Raw genomic sequence first — 19,654 nt, forward strand, 5'->3', positions numbered from 1 at the left:
TGGGTGTGTCTCCAATACCTAAGATGGTTTTCAATTACAATCACTGTGAATTTATTTTTTCTATATGAAAAACACGATTCTGAAACCTATACTATGCCAAAGCCGAACAACACAAAACATGGAATGCTCCCCCCAAAAAAGTGAAACTATTTTCAACTTGTACAAAAAGAAAACAGGCAGCCCCAACTTGAAATTAGACATTGCCAGAGGCTGCCTTTCGTCAACAGAGGGGGGGTACTGTAATTGTAATTGTACTACAGTGAGTCAGAGAAAATGCGCTTCACTTCATCATCAGGCCTTTCAAACGGGCCATCCAAATCATGATCCATAAGGCTTTTTTTTATTTGATGCTGCTAATGCCCAGACACAGCACCGCATGCAGGCAGGCGAAGCCAAGCCGAGGAACGCGGTAGTGCCGTAGTGTTAGAGCGGAATGACTGGCGAAGGTACACTCGCTCTGCATGTACAACAAGCGGACCACTTGGCAGCCGTGGCGCTACAACAGGGCCAATCAATAAAACCTTGTTACACTAATTGCGAGATTATAATCTCCGCTAGCTACTTCGGCTGCATGTCCAAACAGTCCCTCCATTAAGATAATTATTCCTGCTACTCTCTCCCTCTCTCTCCCACCGATTTCCCCAAAACGTCTATTATGCTAAACAAATATTTAAATCGTGGGGGGAATGCATAAAAAGGGAATTTACTGTAGTTAAGGTCATATGGAGGATGACAGTGTCTTTAAAAAAAAAATTTTAACGCCCACTCAAGGGGTTAGACAGTTGTACTAAGCCCATGAGGCATTTGTAAGTGATGTTTTCAAGAATCAGTGGCTATATAATATATATCAAGAATTCAATTGACTATCATAAATGGCTGGAAATAGAACAGTGGGCCTTTAACACAAAATTAATACATACAAAATATCTTCATATTCTTCTACCTCAGTTCAGTTCAGTGCAAGAGTTTTTAACTCGAGTCTACTGAGGGAGAGAGGGACAGAGGGAGAGAGAGAGAGAGAGAGAGCACTCCCTGGGCCTTCCAGGAGCAAGCTACAATAGAAAAGTCAAGCTCACAGGCATTTAGTCCAGTCTAGAGGAATAGCTGGGGAGGGTTTTCATGTCAGGGCTAAGTCCCAAGTGACACCCTATTCCCTATGTAGCGCACTACGTTTTAACCAGAACTCTATGGGCCCTGGTCAAAAGTTGTGCACTATATAGGGAATGGCGTGCCATTTGGGATGCAGCTCATGTTCCCTGCTTGGTGCCGTATCGATCCGGTGCTAGGAGAGAGCGGAGTAAAGGGACACTCTCTGCTGGTTACTCTATTGTACACTGTTGCCACGACGATCGCGAGTGACCCTGGGCAGACAAAGGGCTAGTTGAGGCCGGGCCAGAGGCCTGACCTTGTCTTTTAATCAGCCCTGTTTCGACTGTCGCCAGAGAGAGAGCGGGAAAAGAGAGAAGAGAGAGAGGGGAAAGAAAGAGGCAGGTGGCGAGAGAGAGGAGACGAGGGAGGGGAAACATCTAGGGAGAGATAGATGGAGACAGAGAGAGCTAACTGGGGAGAGATAGATGGAGACAGAGAGAGCTAACTGGGGAGAGATAGACGGAGACAGAGAGAGCTAACTGGGGAGAGATAGATGGAGACAGAGAGAGCTAACTGGGGAGAGATAGACGGAGACAGAGAGAGCTAACTAGGGAGAGATAGGTAAAAGGTGATACAGGGGAAGGATATAGAGAGAAAGGACAAGTCGAAGAGTGGGAAAGAGATAGGGAGAGATAGAGGCAGAGCGTAAGGAGAGAGAAAGCTAACTGGGGAAAGATAAAATTAGATAGGGAGGGGAGGGAGAGCAAGAGAAAAAGAGAAGACAGAAATAAATAAGGGCCAATAGCAAGAGAAGAAAGAGTGAAATAGAGAAGTAGAGAGAGAGAGCTATAGAGAAGTCAAATGTCTACTGTTTACTGATGTTCCTAGTCCTTCTGTCCCCAACCAAGGAGAGCATACAACAGTTTCTAGCACCTAGATCTTCCGCATAGATTCTGTCGGACCTGGGCCCTGACAGTAAATCTCAATAAGACAAAAATAATGGTGTTCCAAAAAAAATCCAGTTGCCAGGACCACAAATACAAATTCTATCTAGACACCATTGTCCTAGAGCACACAAAAAACTATACGTACCTCGGCCTAAACATCAGCGCCACAGGTAACTTCCACAAAGCTGAGAACGACCTGAGAGACAAGGCAAGAAGGGCCTTCTGCGCCATCAAAAGGAACATAAAATTCGACATACCAATTAAGATCTGGCTAAAGATACGTGAATCAATTATAGAACCCATTTCCCTTTATGGTTGTGAGGTCCGGGGTCCGCTCACCAACCAAGAATTCACAAATTGGGAAAAACACAAAATTGAGAATCTGCATGCAGAATTCTGCAAAAAATATCCTCTGTGTACAATGTAAAACACCAAACAATGCATGCAGACTAGAATTAGGCCGATACCGCTAATGATCAAAATCCAGAAAAGAGCTGTTGAATTTTACAACCACCTAAAAGGAAGCTGTTCACAAACAGAGCCCCAGGACTGTAACAAAATGAAACCCAACCAAATCATGAGAAAACAAAAAGAGAATTACTTTAACAAAAAATAGCAATGGTAGAATGCTATTTGGCCTTAAACAGAGAGTACACCGTGGCAGAATACCTGCCCACTGTGACTGAACCAAAAGGAAAGCTTTCACTATGTACAGACTCGGTGAGGATAGCCTTGCTATTGAGAGAGGCTGCTGTAGGCAGACCTGGTTCTCAAGAGAAGACGGGCTATGTGCACACTGCCCAAAATGTATGACCATTTTAGAGACACACATTTCCCTCAGATTACACAGACCCACAAAGAATTTGAAAACAAATCCAATTTTGATAAACTCCCATATCTGTTGGGTGAACTACCACAGTGTGTCATCAGAGCAGCAAGATGTGTGACCTGTTGCCACAAGAAAAGGGCAACCAGTGAAGAACAAACACCATTGTAAATATAACCCATATTTATGTTGATTTATTTTCCCTTTAACTATTTGCACATCATTACAACACTGTATATAGGCATACGATGACATTTAAAATGTCTCTATTCCTTTGCAAAATTTTGCGAGTGTAATGTTTATTGTTCATTTTTTATTGTTTATTTCACTTTAGTTCATTATCTATATCACTTGCTTTGGCAATGTAAATATATGTTTTCCATGTCAATAAAGCCCATTGAACTGAGAGAGAGAGAGATCTAGCTGGGAGAGCGATAGCTATATAGTGAGAGTGAAAGAGCTATGCTCTCAGCTAACTGGGGTCAGGTCTATACGCATGGGAACAGTGGACATGACAGAAGATCTGACCCCATTTCTCTATGACTCATCACAGTGATCGAACTGAAACCACCACCATAGATAGTGGAGATTACCGTGCCCGATTAGCCGAAGATACACGGGCATTACAGCGAGATGATCTAGGCAGTTTCAGGCAGTTTGGAGGCGTCGGTTCTTTCCCCCCCAGAACCACTGACCCAAATACATTTTAATATAGTAAAAAGGATAAAATGGTAAAAGAACATACCAGTAAAAGGAAATGCAACAGACAGACGATAGAGAAGTTGAAGCCAGGAGAGGATTGTGAATTTCTAATGGATATTAAAGTACAGTATGAAGAGAGGCAGAAACTGCCTCTCCAATAGAAATCCCCGATCACGCTTGTAGGTGATGTGATGGCGGCGTTGGCTAGCTAACCACATGTGCAGAAACACATCACCGGGTCTAACCGTCGTCTCACGACTAACTGCGTATGTGCAGGCCGTCAAATCAAAGGCACTCCGTTGATATAAAGTTGTTTTGGATGAAAATGAAAACGTGTCAGTTTGTCACATTCACGAGGTTGGAGTAATAACATGTGATTTTTTCCCTCCCCCTTTGTTGTTAACTTTCTCAACTCAACCTAGATTTGAGCCAATGTCTTAAGTAGTTGAACTTCTCTCATTGACATCTCAGACCCCAAACCCCGGCCCGGTCTGCTTGGTCTGTTTTTACAAGCGTCCCCAGACGTTTCCCAATGTTGTGCCTCTGAGTTTAGAAACTCTGTGTGGATATGTTCTATATGTTGTGTTTCTAGGGTATGACCATCTCTATAAGTTAGAACAACAGTGCAGCGGGATCTGATAAGAGATATTCTTGGCCCACTCAAGTGATTGCAATTGACAAAGACAAGTGCCTCTCCCTGCTTTGTATGGCAGTGAGGCTTACAGCGAAATTCAACAAATCTCCCAGCTCAAACGCAACACCCATGTGTTTTAGTCCAGCTGCGGTACAACGCACTATAGTACAGAGCATACGCTGATGCATTCAGTCCTGTGTTCTCATGAATCTCATTGGACCCAATTATGTAGGACCACCTTTCACAAATACAGTCCTCAAGGTCCCCACCACTTCTTCTAATCGGGAACTGATTCAGACCATGAACACTTTCGGGCCAATTCAGAGTTGAGATAAGCGGGTGCAACTCAAGACTTTGGTGTGAATCAATACATTTATGTTAATGGGAGACAATGTGAGAATATGAGTTAAGCGTGATGATCTCAAGTCTAATTATTACCCAATGTGAGTGGAATCTCTGTCCATTTAATGACAATCGATTAATGAACTACCAGGTATGGATCAGGAAAACCAGCAAATGCCCTGTACTTTGAGGCTGTGATTTGAATAACCCTGAACGTAGAATAGAGCTTTAGTTTCAGTCCACCGTGAGACCTTATCAAATCCGAGGCATGTCTGGTCATTTTCTAGTCCAGACATATAAAAAAAAAAAAGGAAGCAGGTGTTTCATCAACAAAAAGAAAAATGCCGACTCACCTGATTTGGGGAGAGAAACTCCTGGTTATTTTCATTCATGTACATGTTGTCACCATCAAACTGTAAGGGAAAAACAGAGAAACAGAGTGGGAGAGAAATCAGTCAGTTCATAGAAAGAAAATCAGTCAGCGCATAGAAAATCAGTCAGGGCACAGAAACCATTTTGAACGAGTCAAATTACTCCATAGTAGTCACCTTTAAACCACACTGGCTCAGTGGCTCTCGTGGATGTCAGTAATTACAGTTCATTAGAGCCCCATATAATTAGACCAGTCAGACTAGTGAAACTCACACTGCTCCGCTTGCCTGCAGCAACCCCAGTGTGTGTGTGTGTGTATGTGTGCGTGCGTGTGTGTGTGTGCGCGCGCGTGCTTGTGTCTGTGTGTGTATGTGTGTGTGCGAGCCTCAGTCAGACTCGTCTGTGACTTGGGCTGCCTTGTGTGTCACGCGAGGTGTTGATGAGGACGCCGGAGAGCTAATCACACCAGCACAAACACAACACAACACAAAACGGCAGTCAGGGCCCTACGGAGGCCAAGAGGGCACAACGGCCCTTTAGCACTTTCACACTCCGACAGAGAGAAAAAAAAGACCGCCAGAGAGAAGCCTCCATCGGGCCAGGGCCGGGTGGGCGAACAACAGCTTGCCCCTGAGCAAAGGGGAATGGTGGTTGATTAGTGTGGTGGGTGGGGGAGGGCGTGAGAGGGGCAAGGGGGGTTAGTGGAGGCCAATGGTGGCCGTTCTCGCTGTAGCGGTGATTAACACTCGGGTCACAGCCAGAGGTCGCGGCTTGGAATGCTTCACACTTCACAGAGGCCTCTCTGTTCTGTCTGCCACTAGTTGGCACTCGGCTTTTATGAGAAAGCAAAACACACGAGGGGAAGTCAGCCAAAAGGGCCTGTAGAGCTGCCACGGCTGTACAGTAAGGTCATTACATTCTGGTGGAGCAGTACTGTAGCGTAGATCTACACTGTTTTCAAACTGCCAAGAGATATAGGCTAAACAATGGAAGCTACTGTATAATGTAGAGGCTGAAAAACCACAGGCCAGTCCATAAGGATATTAGCCAAAGTTAAGCCTTTGAACCTGTAGAATTGATTCCAAAGTGGAGAGATGTAACAAACCATTCTTTAGTAATATAAACTGATATACTGACAGTAGGGGTGGGAAATATGTGCAATGAGCTTTACAGTACATATATTCCAATGTCGTTCCATTTGACGTGCTGTCAAACCCACCATTGCTACCGTACGAGGCTAGATGACGGCAATAACTAGCACTATATCATTTGTCTCCCTACTTCTCATCACTCTCATATTCATCCTTTAGATAGACTCGATGCTTTCAGCATAATGAGTTCTCCTTGAGGGAACCATTAGTCTGTGGGCCACAATCATTGGATGATGGTTACACACTGCAAGTAAAATTAAATCAATTTCTTCAATTACATCGGTAAGAAGGGAGAAAAGGCCATGAGTGCTTCTGAGTTCTCAATCAGGAAATGAATGGAGAGCAAGGGTAGCAATGAGTAGTTATTGGTGTTTTCACACATGACATGGGTCCTCTCAGAGCAACTGGAGATTGTTTGTGATATTTATATACAGTGCATTCGGAAAGTATTCAGACCCCATCCCCTTTTCCACATTTTGTTACGTTACAGCCTTATTCTAAAATGGATGAAATCCTTTTCCCCCCTCATCAATCTACACACAATACCCCGTAATGACAAAGCACTTCTTTTTTTATGTTTGCTAATTTACAAAAAAATAACCTGAAATACCTTATTTACATTAGAATCCAGACCCTTTGCTATGAGACTCGAAATTGAGCTCAGGTGCATCCTGTTTCCATTGACCATCATTGAGATGTTTCTACAACTTGATTGGAGCCCACCTGTGGTAAATTCAATTTATTGGACATGATTTGGAAAGGCACACACCTGTCTATATAAGGTCCTAATGTTGACAGTGCATTTCAGAGCAAAAAACTAAGCCATGAGGCCGAAGGAATTGTCAGTAGAGCTCAGAGACAGTATTGTCTCGAGGCACAGATCTGGGGAAAGGTATGTCTGCAGCATTGAAGGTCCCCAAGAACACAGCGGCCTCCATCATTCTTAAATGTAAGAAGTTTGGAACCACCAACACTCTCCCTAGAGCTGGCTAGCCGGCCAAACTGAGCAATCAGGGCAGAAGGGCCTTGGTCAGGGAGGTGACCAAGAACCCAATGGGCACTCTGACAGAGCTCCTCTGTGGAGATGAGAGAACCTGGGAGATGGGAGAACCTTCCAGAAGGACAACCATCTCTCAGCACTCCACCAATCAAGCCTTTATGGTAGAGTGGCAGACGGAAGCCACACCTCAGTAAAAGGCACATGACAGCTCGCTTGGAGTTTGCAAAAGGCACCTAAAGACTCTCAGACCATGAGAAACAAAATTCTCTGATCTGATGAAACCAGTCAGAATCGAGGGAAAGATGAATGGAGCAAAGTACAGAGAGACCCTTGATGAAAACCTTCTCCAGAGCGCTCAGGACCTCAGAATGGGGTGAAGGTTCACCTTCCAACAGGACAACGACCCTAAGCACACAGCCAAAACAACGCAGGAGTGGCATCGGGACAAGTCTCTGAGTGTCCTTGAGTGGCCCAGCCAGAGCATGGACTCTGGCGAGACCTGAAAATAGCTGTGCAGCGACACTCCCCATCCAACCTGACAGAACCTGAGAGGATCTGCAGAGAAGAATGGGAGAAACTCTCCAAATATAGGTGTGTCATGCTTGTAGCGTCATACACAAGAAGACTCGAGGCTGTAATCACTGGAAAATGTGATGTGATTTTTATTTGTTATAAAAATTAAAAATAAATAGATTTTTTAACGTAACAAAATGTAACGTAACAAAATGTGTAACAATTATGTCATCACAAGTCTAACAATGCATTATAGCCGCATCACAACGAATTATACCTGGATGTTTTTAGTAACTTTTTATCTATATACACAGGAAGTTTACATACACCTAAGCCAAATACATTTAAACTCAGTTTTTCACAATTCCTGACATTTAATCCAAGTAAAAATTCCTTGTCTAATGTCAGTTAGGATCACCACTTTATTTTAAGTATGTGAAATGTCAGATTAATAGTAGAGAGAATTATTTATTTCAGCTTTTATTTCTTTCATCACATCCCCAGTGGGTCAGAAGTTTACATACACTCAATTAGTATTTGGTAGCATTACCTTTCAATTGTTTAACTTGGGTTAAATGTTTTGGGTAGCTTTCCACAAGCTTCCCACAATAAGTTGGGTAAATTTTGGCCCATTCCTCCTGACAGAGCTGGTGTAACTGAGTCAGGTTTGTAGGTCTCCTTGCTCGCACACGCTTTTCAGTTCTGCATACACATTTTCTATAGGCTTGAGGTCAGGGCTTTGTGATGGCCACTCAAATACCTTGACTTTGTTGTCCTTAAGGCATTTTTCCACAACTTTAGAAGTATGCTTGGGGTCATTGTCCATTTGGAAGACCCATTTGCGACCAAGCTTTAACTTCCTGACTGATGTCTTGAGATGTTGCTTCAATATATCCACATTATTTTCCTGCCTCATGATGCCATCTATTTTGTGAAGTGCACCAGTCCCTCCTGCAGCAAAACACCCCCACAACATGATGATGCCACCCCCGTTCTTCACGGTTGGGATGGTGTTCTTCGGCTTGCAAGCCTCCCCCTTTTTCCTCCAAACACAACAGTCGTCATTATGGCCAAACAGTTCTATTTGTGTTTCGTCAGACCAGAGGACATTTCTCCAAAAAGTGCGATCCTTGTCCCCATGTGCATTTGCAAACCGTAGTCTGGCTTTTTTATGGCGATTTTGGAGCAGTGGCTTCTTCCTTGATGAGCGGCCTTTCAGGTTATGTTGATATAGGACTTGTTTTACTGTTGATATCGATACTTTGTACTCGTTTCCTCCAGCATCTTCACAAGGTCTGCTGTTGTTCTGGGATTGATTTGCACTTTCTGCACCAAAGTACGTTCATCTCAAGGCGACAGACCGCGTCTCCTTCCTGAGCAGTTTGACGGCTGCGTGGTCCCATGGTGTTTATACTTGCATACTACTGTTTGTACAGATGAACGTGGTACCTTCAGGCATTTGGAAATTGCTCCCAAGGATGAAACAGACTTGTGGAGGTCTATAATTTTTGGCTGATTTCTTTTGATTTTCCCATGATGTCAAGCAAAGAGGCACTGAGTTTGAAGGTAGGCCTTGAAATGCATCCACAGGTACACCTCCAATTGACTCAAATGATGTAAATTCTTCTCCATTTTCCAAGCTGTTTAAAGGCACAGTCAACTTACTTTATGTAAACCACCAAAATTGTGATACAGTGAATTATAAGTGAAATAATCTGTCTGTAAACAGTTGTTGGAAGAATTACTTGTGTTATGCACAAAGTAGATGTCAAAACTATAGTTTGTTAACAAGAATTTTGAGGAGTGGTTAAAAAACTAGTTTAAATGACTCCAACCTAAGTGTATGTAAACTTCCGACTGCAACTGTATCAGTCCTATGACCTGAATGTGATTTGTGCCACAAATGCTAAAATGTTAGAATGTGGAAACAGTGCTAAGGAAATTAAACCAAAGCATGGCTTGCTGTCATACCTTGTCCATAGACTGGAAACCAATATTTCATCTTGTAATTTGGTTAACTATACTTTAAGTAAAGTGTTACCCACGTGTAATTAATGTAATGGAATAATATAAAGTGACGCAGTATGATGGAGGTTATTGTATTTTATTTTAAAGCTATAGTTTCTAGGGGGGGGAGACAGAGATTGAGTGAGTGAGAAACAACAGAAAGCTTGGTTAAAACCCAGAGCAGTGATGGTGAGGAGAGCTTGTTCAAACAACTGATACACATTTGACACCAAGCACTCCAGTTTGCCGAGCTAAAAAGCACATAGAGAGAGTAGCTATAAATAGGCAGCTGTTTGTGTAAACCCAAGCCACTGTCAGTTTTGAAGTGCACACTAGCACTGAGGTTATGGAACAACAGTTGAACGCAACCTATCACACAGCTCCCAGCCACAAATGAGCATTCCAATCTATAGTAGTACATCAAAATGGCATACATGGACAGCACGGCAGCCAGTACAAAAAGGCTCAACAAGATGGCTGCCAACCATGTGATGTAGACAATACTACACATTCATACAGGGCATACATGTAGCTGCGGCAGCCACGTATGTTTTCATTTTAGACAGACTCTCTTTCGTGAGGCTCAAATGTGACTCCATGGTTTTCCACAGGGCACGTGACTAATCGCCTGTCAATCAAAGTGCAAATTGGAACAGGCACCAGTCAAAATACCTGTGTCAGGACGCTGGTCATTAGAGCATTCAGAGGCTGGCAGATAGCACTGAAGGTCTGAGGGGATGGTCTGTTTTCAATGAAGCAGATATGGATCAGTTGACTGTGTGTTTTCCCTCTGCAGTATGTTTTCTCTGCTTTGCTGTGTGTGTGTTCTATGTTTGCCATCCTGTATATGCTGTTTGCTCTTATATATATATATATGTGTGTGTGTGTGGTGTGTGTGTGTGTGGTGTGTGTGTGTGTGTGTGTGTGTGTGTGTGTGTGTGTGTGTGTGTGTGTGTGTGTGTGTGTGTGTGTGTGTGTGTGTGTGTGTGTGTGTGTGTGTGTGTGTGTACTGTATATGTGTATTCACGCATCTGTGTGAACCGTGTGTCCTATTCAACACCACATGCAAAGACAACGTCCAATAAAGATAACAAATACAACTGTCATATTTGTTTTGCCATAAAAGACCTGAACTGCCACACCCCTTCCATCCCAGACCTGGGTTCAAATAGTATCTGAAATCATTTAGCTGGGCTTGATTAGCTTGCCTGGTGCAATGAAACCAATAGAACACTCATAACTGTGCAGCCCTGCCCAGTTGGCATTCCAGGCAACGCTAAAGAAATCACTGAAAGTATTTGAAAGATTTTAAATAGTCTTTGAACCCAGGTGTGTTCCACCCTACGATCCCATTCATCCTGGCGATAACGCCATACAGATGAAGTATGGTCTTCATTACGCCAAACTAAGACGTGGAGCCGCGCAACTCCACTGAGGAGGAACATAATTGTTTTTTTTATCGACTGAAGGGGTAAGAAATGAATCGGAACAGCAGAAAACCCTCCGATGATAAACATTCAAACGTGGCCAAATGGGAGCGAGAGAAAGAGAGACATCAACACAAATCGTGCGTGAGCATGTAAAGCACCGAGAAACGGGAGAGAAATAGGAGAAATAGCTGCATTAGGCAGGGGATTGTGTTTAACCATCCGGTCCGATGGATCCCGGGTGACGCTCATTCTCTCTCTTATGATGAGCTTAATTGCTACTATAAGTGTTGTGATATAATATTAATCTAGGTTTAATGCTCCTTTTTACTGTCTTGTCAGTCACATGGAGGGTTTTCGAGAGGCCGGTTGTTCCTCAAATTACACCTCGACTGGCTCGGCTCATAATGAGAGCGATTTCTTTCTTCTTTTTTTTACACAAGAAAGAATAAGAAAATAGGCCCCTTTATGTTGAAAATTAGAACGTTTTCGAAAACCTGGATGATGAGTTATTGTGGAATGCAGTTTCTGTGGTCCATGTGAATGGGTGCTATTGAGTAGGTTTGGTGGTTTACTGGATTACACTTGACCATGGGGTTGAAATGCATCGCTTCCGAGCAAAATGCACGTATATCTCACCTCTGACCCTGTGTAGGTGTCGAGTTACAGATGGCCGAGCACAATCACGCCATTGTGCTCAATTGGACACAGTGAAAACAAAGCAAATAACACATCATCAGCCTTGAATCCAACCTACGCTTCGAAACACGGACTCATAAACCAGGTGGAATGGAAACAGAATTGAAACAGAATTACCATAAACATGTCATTTGTGTGCAAATAGATTGATCAGACAGTCGAAATGTGCCTCAAAACGTTGACACTGAACGTGCGTCCGAAACAAAACCTTCACTCGTACTTCAATCAGGCGCATAGCAACCTGCTTTTTTGAGGTATATCGAGTGTTTCATTCATTTACACAGAAGGGGTGCTCATGGCTGAACTGTGGTGGACTGGTGTCTTGATATAAAGGCCACAAAACCAAGTCCCCGCGTCCTATATGGCACCCTATACCCTATATAGGCCATGGTCAAAAGTAGTGCACTAAATAGGCAATAGGGTGCCATTTGGATTCCGTTAAATCTGTTAAACCAGCTTGCATTATATCATGCAAGGCACAATAGGAGAATTTCAAGGGCAGTCCCAAAGGAAGGCAACAAAGGCTCTCTCTCTTCAAGGGAATAGTCAAGAAATAGCCAAACCATATTTTGTGCACTGTTCTGCTCCGCCTACAAGGCAAAGCGCAATCTCAGAAAACTCAAGTGGAAAAACGTTAAGGGGTCATTGCGAGAGAAAGGAGGGAAAAGGGAAAAAGTTACTTAGATACCTGTTTTTTTGCTTGAATGACTTTGACCAAAAAAAAGGGGCATCAATCACTTGAAGGGGAAGTCAAGGACTGCAACAAGATCAACATCTGGCATTCACATAATTATCTTCATGAGCGATCTGTTTGATGTTGGTTGATCATTTAATTTGATTCTAAGGTGATATATCACCTACAGAAAATACATGGTTCTAATCTACACAAACACCCAACTTTATTAATCTACACAAACACCCAAATTGTCACGTCCTGACCTTAGTTCCTTTTTATGTCTCTATTTTAGTTTGGTCAGGGCGTGAGTTGGGGTGGGCATTCTATGTTTTTGTTCTATGTTTTGTATTTCTGGTTTTGGCCTGGTATGGTTCCCAATCAGAGGTAGCTGTCAATCGTTGTCTCTGATTGAGAACCATACTTAGGCAGCCTGTTTTCCCACTATGGGTTGTGGGTAGTTGTTTTACGTTTTTGTATTAGTTACCAGACGGAACTGTTTCGGTTGTTCTTTTTGTTTACTTTGTATTGTAGTGTTCAGTTCAGTTGAATAAAATGACGAACACTTACCACGCTGCATATTGGTCCGATCCTTCCTACTCCTCCTCTCAGAAGAGGAGGAAAACCGTTACACAAATCTAACATTCAGTCTTGAAGAATAATTATATGAAACAGTATGATGCATGGAAATGCTCAAAATGCTAATTAGATACGTAAAAAATACCCAAATCACCTACAAAATAAATCCATCATTAGTGCACTGTGTACCATCAAAATGCACTTCAAATGAAAGGTCTACAACAGAACTGTCCCACACTCTCTACATGTTCACCAGTTTACCAAAGCACCAACACCGTATTGTAATTTCAAAGCCTCATGCTGTACAAAACAGCCTTTCTCAATACATATATAGCACTCTTGTCTTACCTAACACTCCTACATTTACATGGAAATGTTTCCTACAGTACTGCACTCTCTTCCCTCTCTTATCAATAGGCCTCATCATTTTGCATTCAATGCTGCAGCGCGGCTGATTATTTCTCATCCAGCAGCCATCGCTGCCTGGCAATCAGGCCGAATGTTCTATTACCAATCTAATTGCACATTCCACCCTGACAAGGACTCATTAAGCCTTAATTACACACATGTTGTTTTCTACAAACATCTCCATTTGGGTTTCTTTTGCTTTGTAATTGTTCAGCAGGGACATCCATTTGAGATCTCACCGAGAGAGAGAGAGAGAGAGAGAGAGAGAGAGCGAGCGAGAGAGAGAGAGAGAGAGAGAGAGAGAGAGAGAGAGAGAGAGAGAGAGAGAGAGAGAGAGAGGGAGAGAGAGAGAGAGAGAGCGAGAGAGAGAGCGAGAGCTAGCTGCCTAGAACTAGGTCACGTATCATTATAAACAAGGCACAGTTTCTAAAATAATATACCCATCCAGTGGAAGTAATGCCAAACAAGTGAGCGAATGTGGAGCTCATGTAATATTTACAGAGCACTAATAGATAGATGGCAGGTCTTTTCGGAGCAGTATGCACCCCCCCCCCCCCCCCCCCCCCCCCCCCCCCCCCCCCCCACACACACACACACAATCTCTTTGCTACGGGTTGCTGCTTTTCATTTTCTCTCTCTCCTTTTCTTGCCATTTGAATTTCAGAGAAAGCCGACTACATTAATACATCTGGCAGAGGGGGAGGTGTTGGGCACCTCTCAGCTCTCTCTTTCTCTATCCTTGCTCTTCTCTCTCTCTCTCTCTCTCTCTCTCTCTCTCTCTATCTTTCTCTCTATCTATCCATCTCGCTCTCCATCTCTCCCGATCCCCGTCTCAGTCTTTCTCGCTCCTGTTCTCCCACTTTCTCTCTTACCCAATTTCCTTTCTCTCCTGTCCCTTTCCCCTCTCTCTTTCTATCCATCTCCCCATGTACTCCTTCTCTCTATATCTCTCTCTTTCTCCATCTGTCTTTCCCTCCCCATCTCTCTTCCTCTCTCCTGGCTGCATGGTTTTGGCTGTGATGTTTTTTTCACACGTTTGTTACATTTCAGCGGCGGAAAGTGGGCCTTAATCCAGAGTCTTTGAGGCGTGAGCAATGATATTACTGAGGAGAATCGCGCTTAAAGACTTCTTTAAAAAATTCCAGCTGGTGCTGTAAAGTCATTGAAGCGCTTGTCAGGCACATGGCCCAAAACACCAGCCTCTCTGTAGCCTACTGTGCTGGGATTTCAATGTTTGGCTGGCTCTACTAGGGGGGATTGACTGGGAACACTGGTATGGCTCTTCTGCTAGCTTCCGCTAGCTTCCGATAGTCAGTTTAATGTGTCTTACTGTGGTGTTGGGATCTCTTTAAAGCACTGTGGTGCTTTCTGTGTGATGCAGACCTGGGCTCGAATTGTGTTACAAGTATTTCAAATACTGTAAGCCTTTGCTCTAGCCTGCCTGGAGTGGCGGATGGGTGGGGTTTGCAGTTTTGGGATTATTGAATTGGTCCATTAAGCCACGCAATTGTAATCAAGTACAGATAAAGTATGTACAATTATTTTAAATCGTATTTGAACCCAGGTCTGTGACGCTATGCTATTGCTGAACTACTGAAGCCAGTTCAGTATTACCACCCAAACAGCCACTACGACCCCCACATCCATGCCAAACCCCAAGAAAAGTCGGAGGACATGTCTTTAACCCCAAGAAAACCTGTAGGAATTGTCTTAACCAAGGAGGACTGTAGTGTTGACAGCAACTGTATACCATTGATCTTAATCCAAACAGCAAATATAGTGACGCCGTGACAAATCCTTTACATATCACTATTATTATGGTAGAGCGTAATTATTTTCATGATCCTAAACAAGATTGTTTGGTTCTGCCGATTCGCATGGAGAGAGGGAAGAAAAAAAACATCACTCTGTTCACTTATTTACGGATAGTATCTGTTTGCATATGATTTTGTTTGTTTGTTTGTTTAGTGACATTTTCCATTCTACGCCAATTACCATAGAGTTGCACTCATGCTGCGTTGGAAACAAAGATGGATGTGCCATCTGAACTACATTGAGATAAACAAACACAGCGATATTAAACAAAAACAAACAAAAAGGATTCATTCTTATTTATGACACCAAAATAAATCTGGATAATATTAATTATAACGACAACCTCCTAGGATCACCAGTGTGCACAGAAACAAACACACATGCACACACACACTCTCAGTCTCTCTCACAGACATACACACACACACACACACACACACACACACACACACACACACACACACACACACACACACACACACACACACACACACACACACACACACACCATATCGTATTCTTCCTCTGCTGGCTCTAATAGGCGGTCTCTTAGATATTCTGTACAGAATAGTGCTCATGCAATATTAATATGGCACACCAAAATATGGCAGTTGGAGCACACTCCATCTCTCACTCTCTACATAATTGACTATGGAAGTTCTCCAAATCAACCAGGAAAAGAAAGAACGAGAGGAGAGAAACATTTTTTTTTTTATCCTGAAAATAACCTGTCATCCCAGGTGAAGACAATGAGCCCTTGAACCTGTCAGAGTTAGAGAAGCTAAAACAACAACACCAAAACAGTAGTAAGACTCCTACCAGACAGTGGTGATTTTAACACTACCCAGAGCAGGGAAACAATGGCCATGTATGTTGCACACTGAGCTACTGTGTTTTACTGTATCGAGGCAGAGGCATTTCCATTGTCCCAAATGGCATCAAATTCCTTCTTTAGTGTACTACTTTAGACCAGCTCTCTATAGGCCCTGCTCAAAAGTAGTGCACGAAATAGAGAATAGGGTGCCATTTGGGACACAACCACATGCTGTGGAGTGTTGTCTCTGCTACCAACAGTGTTGTCTCTGCTACCACTAGATAAGGATTGTTGGCCACTCAGACTGACTAGCACTGTTGTGGTCAGCACTGTGTGCTGTTCTACGAGCGTGAAAGAGGAAGTTCAGTATATTTAACAACTTGATGTTAAATGGTTCCTCACACTGAAAGTAGTCTATGAGCCATGAGAAACAGTAATCCATGGTTTGGTTTTCTTTAAACTGACACTATAATCTTCAACTAATTTAAGCCAGCAGTAGCTACTTTCAGGGTAAAGGACCATCTAAGTTTTAAAATACTTAACTTTCCCATTAAGAATTCTGTGTTGCTGTTTCTTTTCTCACTCATCCATAACTGTGACTTATTCCACAATCCCTGTGACGCCTCATTCATTTGACATTCTTTGAGACATACTGTGGATACATGTTGTTCAACCCCATTAAAGGTACAATTTGTAACCTTGGACTTTTGGCACAATGTAGCTGCAGGTGGCAGTGAGAGTAATTGCATGCCTGCACTTGAACGCGCTTTATCTAGAGCACTGTCAACTGCGTTTATTTTCAGCAAACTTAACATTGTATGAACATAACAAGATTTAACAACTGAGACATAAACTGAACAAGTTCCACAGACATGTGACTAACAGAAATTGAATAATGTGTCCCTGAACAAAGGGGGGGTCAAAATCAAAAGTAACAGTCAGTATCTGGTGTGACCACCAGCTGCATTAAGTACTGCAGTGCATCTCCTCCTCATGGACTGCACCATATTTGCCAGTTCTTGCTGTGAGATGTTACCCCACTTTCCCACCAAGGAACCTGCAAGTTCCCAGACATTTCTGGGGGGAATGGCCCTAGCCCTCACCCTCCGATTCAACAGGTCCCAGACGTGCTCAATGGGATTGAGATCTGGGCTCTTCACTGGCTATGACAGAACACTGACATTCTTGTCTTACAGGAAATCACGCACAGAACGAGCAGTATGGCTGGTGGCATTGTCATGCTGGAGCTTCATTTCAGGATGAGCCTGCAGGAAGGGTACCACATGAGGGAGGAGGATGTCTTCCCTGTAACGCACAGAGTTGAGATTGCCTGCAATGACAACAAGCTCAGTCCGATGATGCTGTGACACACTAGATCACGACGGACCCTCCACCTCCAAATCAATCCCACTCCAGAGTGCAGGCCTCAGTGTAATGCTCATTCCTTCGGCGATAAACACAAATCCGACCATCACCCCTGCTGAGACAAAACCAAGACTCGTTGCTGAAGAGCACTTTGTGCCAGACCTGTCTGGTCCAGCGACGGTGGGTTCGTGCCCATAGGCGACGTTGTTGCAGGTGATGTCTGGTGAGTACCTGCCTTACAACAGGCCTACAAGACCTCACTCCAGCATCTCTCAGCCTATTGCGGACAGTCTGAGCACTGATGGGGGGATTGTGCGTTCCTGGTGTACCAGGGGCAGTTGTTGTTGCCATCCTGTATCTGTCCCACAGGTGTGATGTTCGGATCAGCTGTCCGTCATGTCTCCCTGTAGCACTGTCTTAGGCGTCTCCCAGTACGGACATTGCAATTTATTGCCCTGGCCACATCTGCAGTCCTCATGCCTCCTTGCAGCATGCCTAAGGCACGTTCACGCTGATGAGCAGGGACCCTGGGCATCTTTATTTTGGTGTTTTTCAGAGTCAGTAGAAAGGCCTCTTTAGTGTTCTAAGTTTTCATAACAGTGACCTTAATTGCCTACCGTCTGTAAGCTGTTAGTGTCTTAATGACCGTTCCACAGGTGCATGTTCATTATTTGTTTACGGTTCATTGAACAAGCATGGGAAAGTTATTTGGATTTTAATTAATTATCTTTGAAAGACAGTGTCCTGAAAAAGGGACGTTTATTTTTTTGTACGATTAACATTAGACTACGCCAAAATCCTGACTCTGCCATCAGGATGATGCAACAGGAACTGAGATTCGCTGGAACTGAGATTTGCCAGGCAATGTATTTTGCATGCCCACTGGAGCTGCTTGTTCTTGTTTTTAGCTGATAGGAGTGGAACCCGGTGTGGTCGTCCATTCCAATATCCCATCCGTGACAAGGACCGTCTAGTTGTGCGTTCCCGAGATGTCACTCTGCAAACCACTGTTTTTGCTATTTTGTTGCCTGATTTTTTTTTTTTTTGGGGGGGGGGGTGAATCATTTGATTTACACAACATGCCTACCACTTTGAAGATACAAAATATTTTTTATTGTGAAACAAACAAGAAAAAATACAAGAAAAAACAGAAAACTTGAGTGTGCTTAACTATTCTCCCACCTCCCCAAGTCAATCCTTTGTAGAGCCACCTTTTGCCGAAATCACAGCTGCTAGTCTCTTTGGGTATGTCTCTATAAGCTATATATCTTTGCCCATTCTTCAAGGCAAAATTGCTCCAGCTCCTTTAAGTTGGATGGGTTCCGCTGGTGTACAGCAATCTTCACGTCATACCACAGATTCTCAATTGGATTGACGTCTGGGCTTTGACCAGGCCATTCCAAGACATTTAAATGTTTCCCCTTAAACCACTTGAGTGTTGCTTTAGCAGTATGCTCAGAGTCATTTTTCTGCTGGAAGGTGAACCTCTGTCCCAGTCTCAAATCTCTGGAAGACCTGAAACAGGTTTCCCTCAAGTATTTCCCTGTATTTGGCGCCATCCATCAGTCCTTCTATTCTGACCAGTTTCCCAGTCCCTGCCGATGAAAAACATCCCCACAGCTTGATGCTGCCACCACCATGCTTCACTGTGGGGATGTTGTTCTCGGGGTGATGAGAGGTGTTGGGTTTGCGCCAGACATAGCGTTTTCCTTGATGGCCAATAAGCTCAATTTCATTCTCATCTGACCAGAGTACCTTCTTCGATATATTTGGGGAGTCTCCCACATACCTTTTGGCGAACACCAAAGATGTTTGCTTATTTTTTTCTGAGCACTCTTCCGTATAGCCCAGCTCTGTGGAGGAAACGGCTTAATGTGGTCCTATGGACAGATACTCCAATCTCCGCTGTGGAGCTTTGCAGCTCCTTCAGGGTTATCTTTGGTCTCTTTGTTGCCTCTCTGGTTCGTGAGCTTTGGTAGGCGGCCCTCTCTTGGCACGTTTGTTGTGGTGCCATATTATTTAAATTTTTTATAATGGATTTAATGGTGCTCCGTGGAAGTTCAAAGTTTTGTAAAAAAAATTATAACCCGACCCTGATCTGTACTTCTTCACAACTTTGTCCCTGACCTGTTTGGAGAACTCCTTAGACTTCATGGTGCTGCTTGCTTGGTGGTACGCCTTGCTTAGTGGTGTTGCAGACTCTGGGAACTTTCAGAATAAGTGTGTATATACTGGGATCATGTGACAGATCATGTGACACTTAGATTGCACACAGGTGGACTTTATTTAAC

The 19,654-nt window shown here is 43.5% G+C and overlaps 1 protein-coding gene across 3 annotated transcripts in view; it reads right to left on the reverse strand.

Annotated features, from left to right (window-relative positions):
* Nucleotides 1-19,654, reverse strand: part of LOC110493905 (TOX high mobility group box family member 2) — a 142,332-nt gene that overhangs the window by 67,271 nt on the left and 55,407 nt on the right. For all 3 annotated transcript variants that reach the window (XM_021568496.2, XM_021568497.2, XM_021568495.2), the window contains one exon: nucleotides 4,894-4,953. In XM_021568496.2, the coding sequence (XP_021424171.1) occupies nucleotides 4,894-4,953 (60 nt within the window). The remainder of the gene's footprint in view (nucleotides 1-4,893; nucleotides 4,954-19,654) is intronic.

The sequence above is a fragment of the Oncorhynchus mykiss genome, chromosome 17 (genome assembly GCF_013265735.2).
Source record: "Oncorhynchus mykiss isolate Arlee chromosome 17, USDA_OmykA_1.1, whole genome shotgun sequence".
Classification (NCBI taxonomy): Eukaryota; Metazoa; Chordata; class Actinopteri; order Salmoniformes; family Salmonidae; genus Oncorhynchus; species Oncorhynchus mykiss.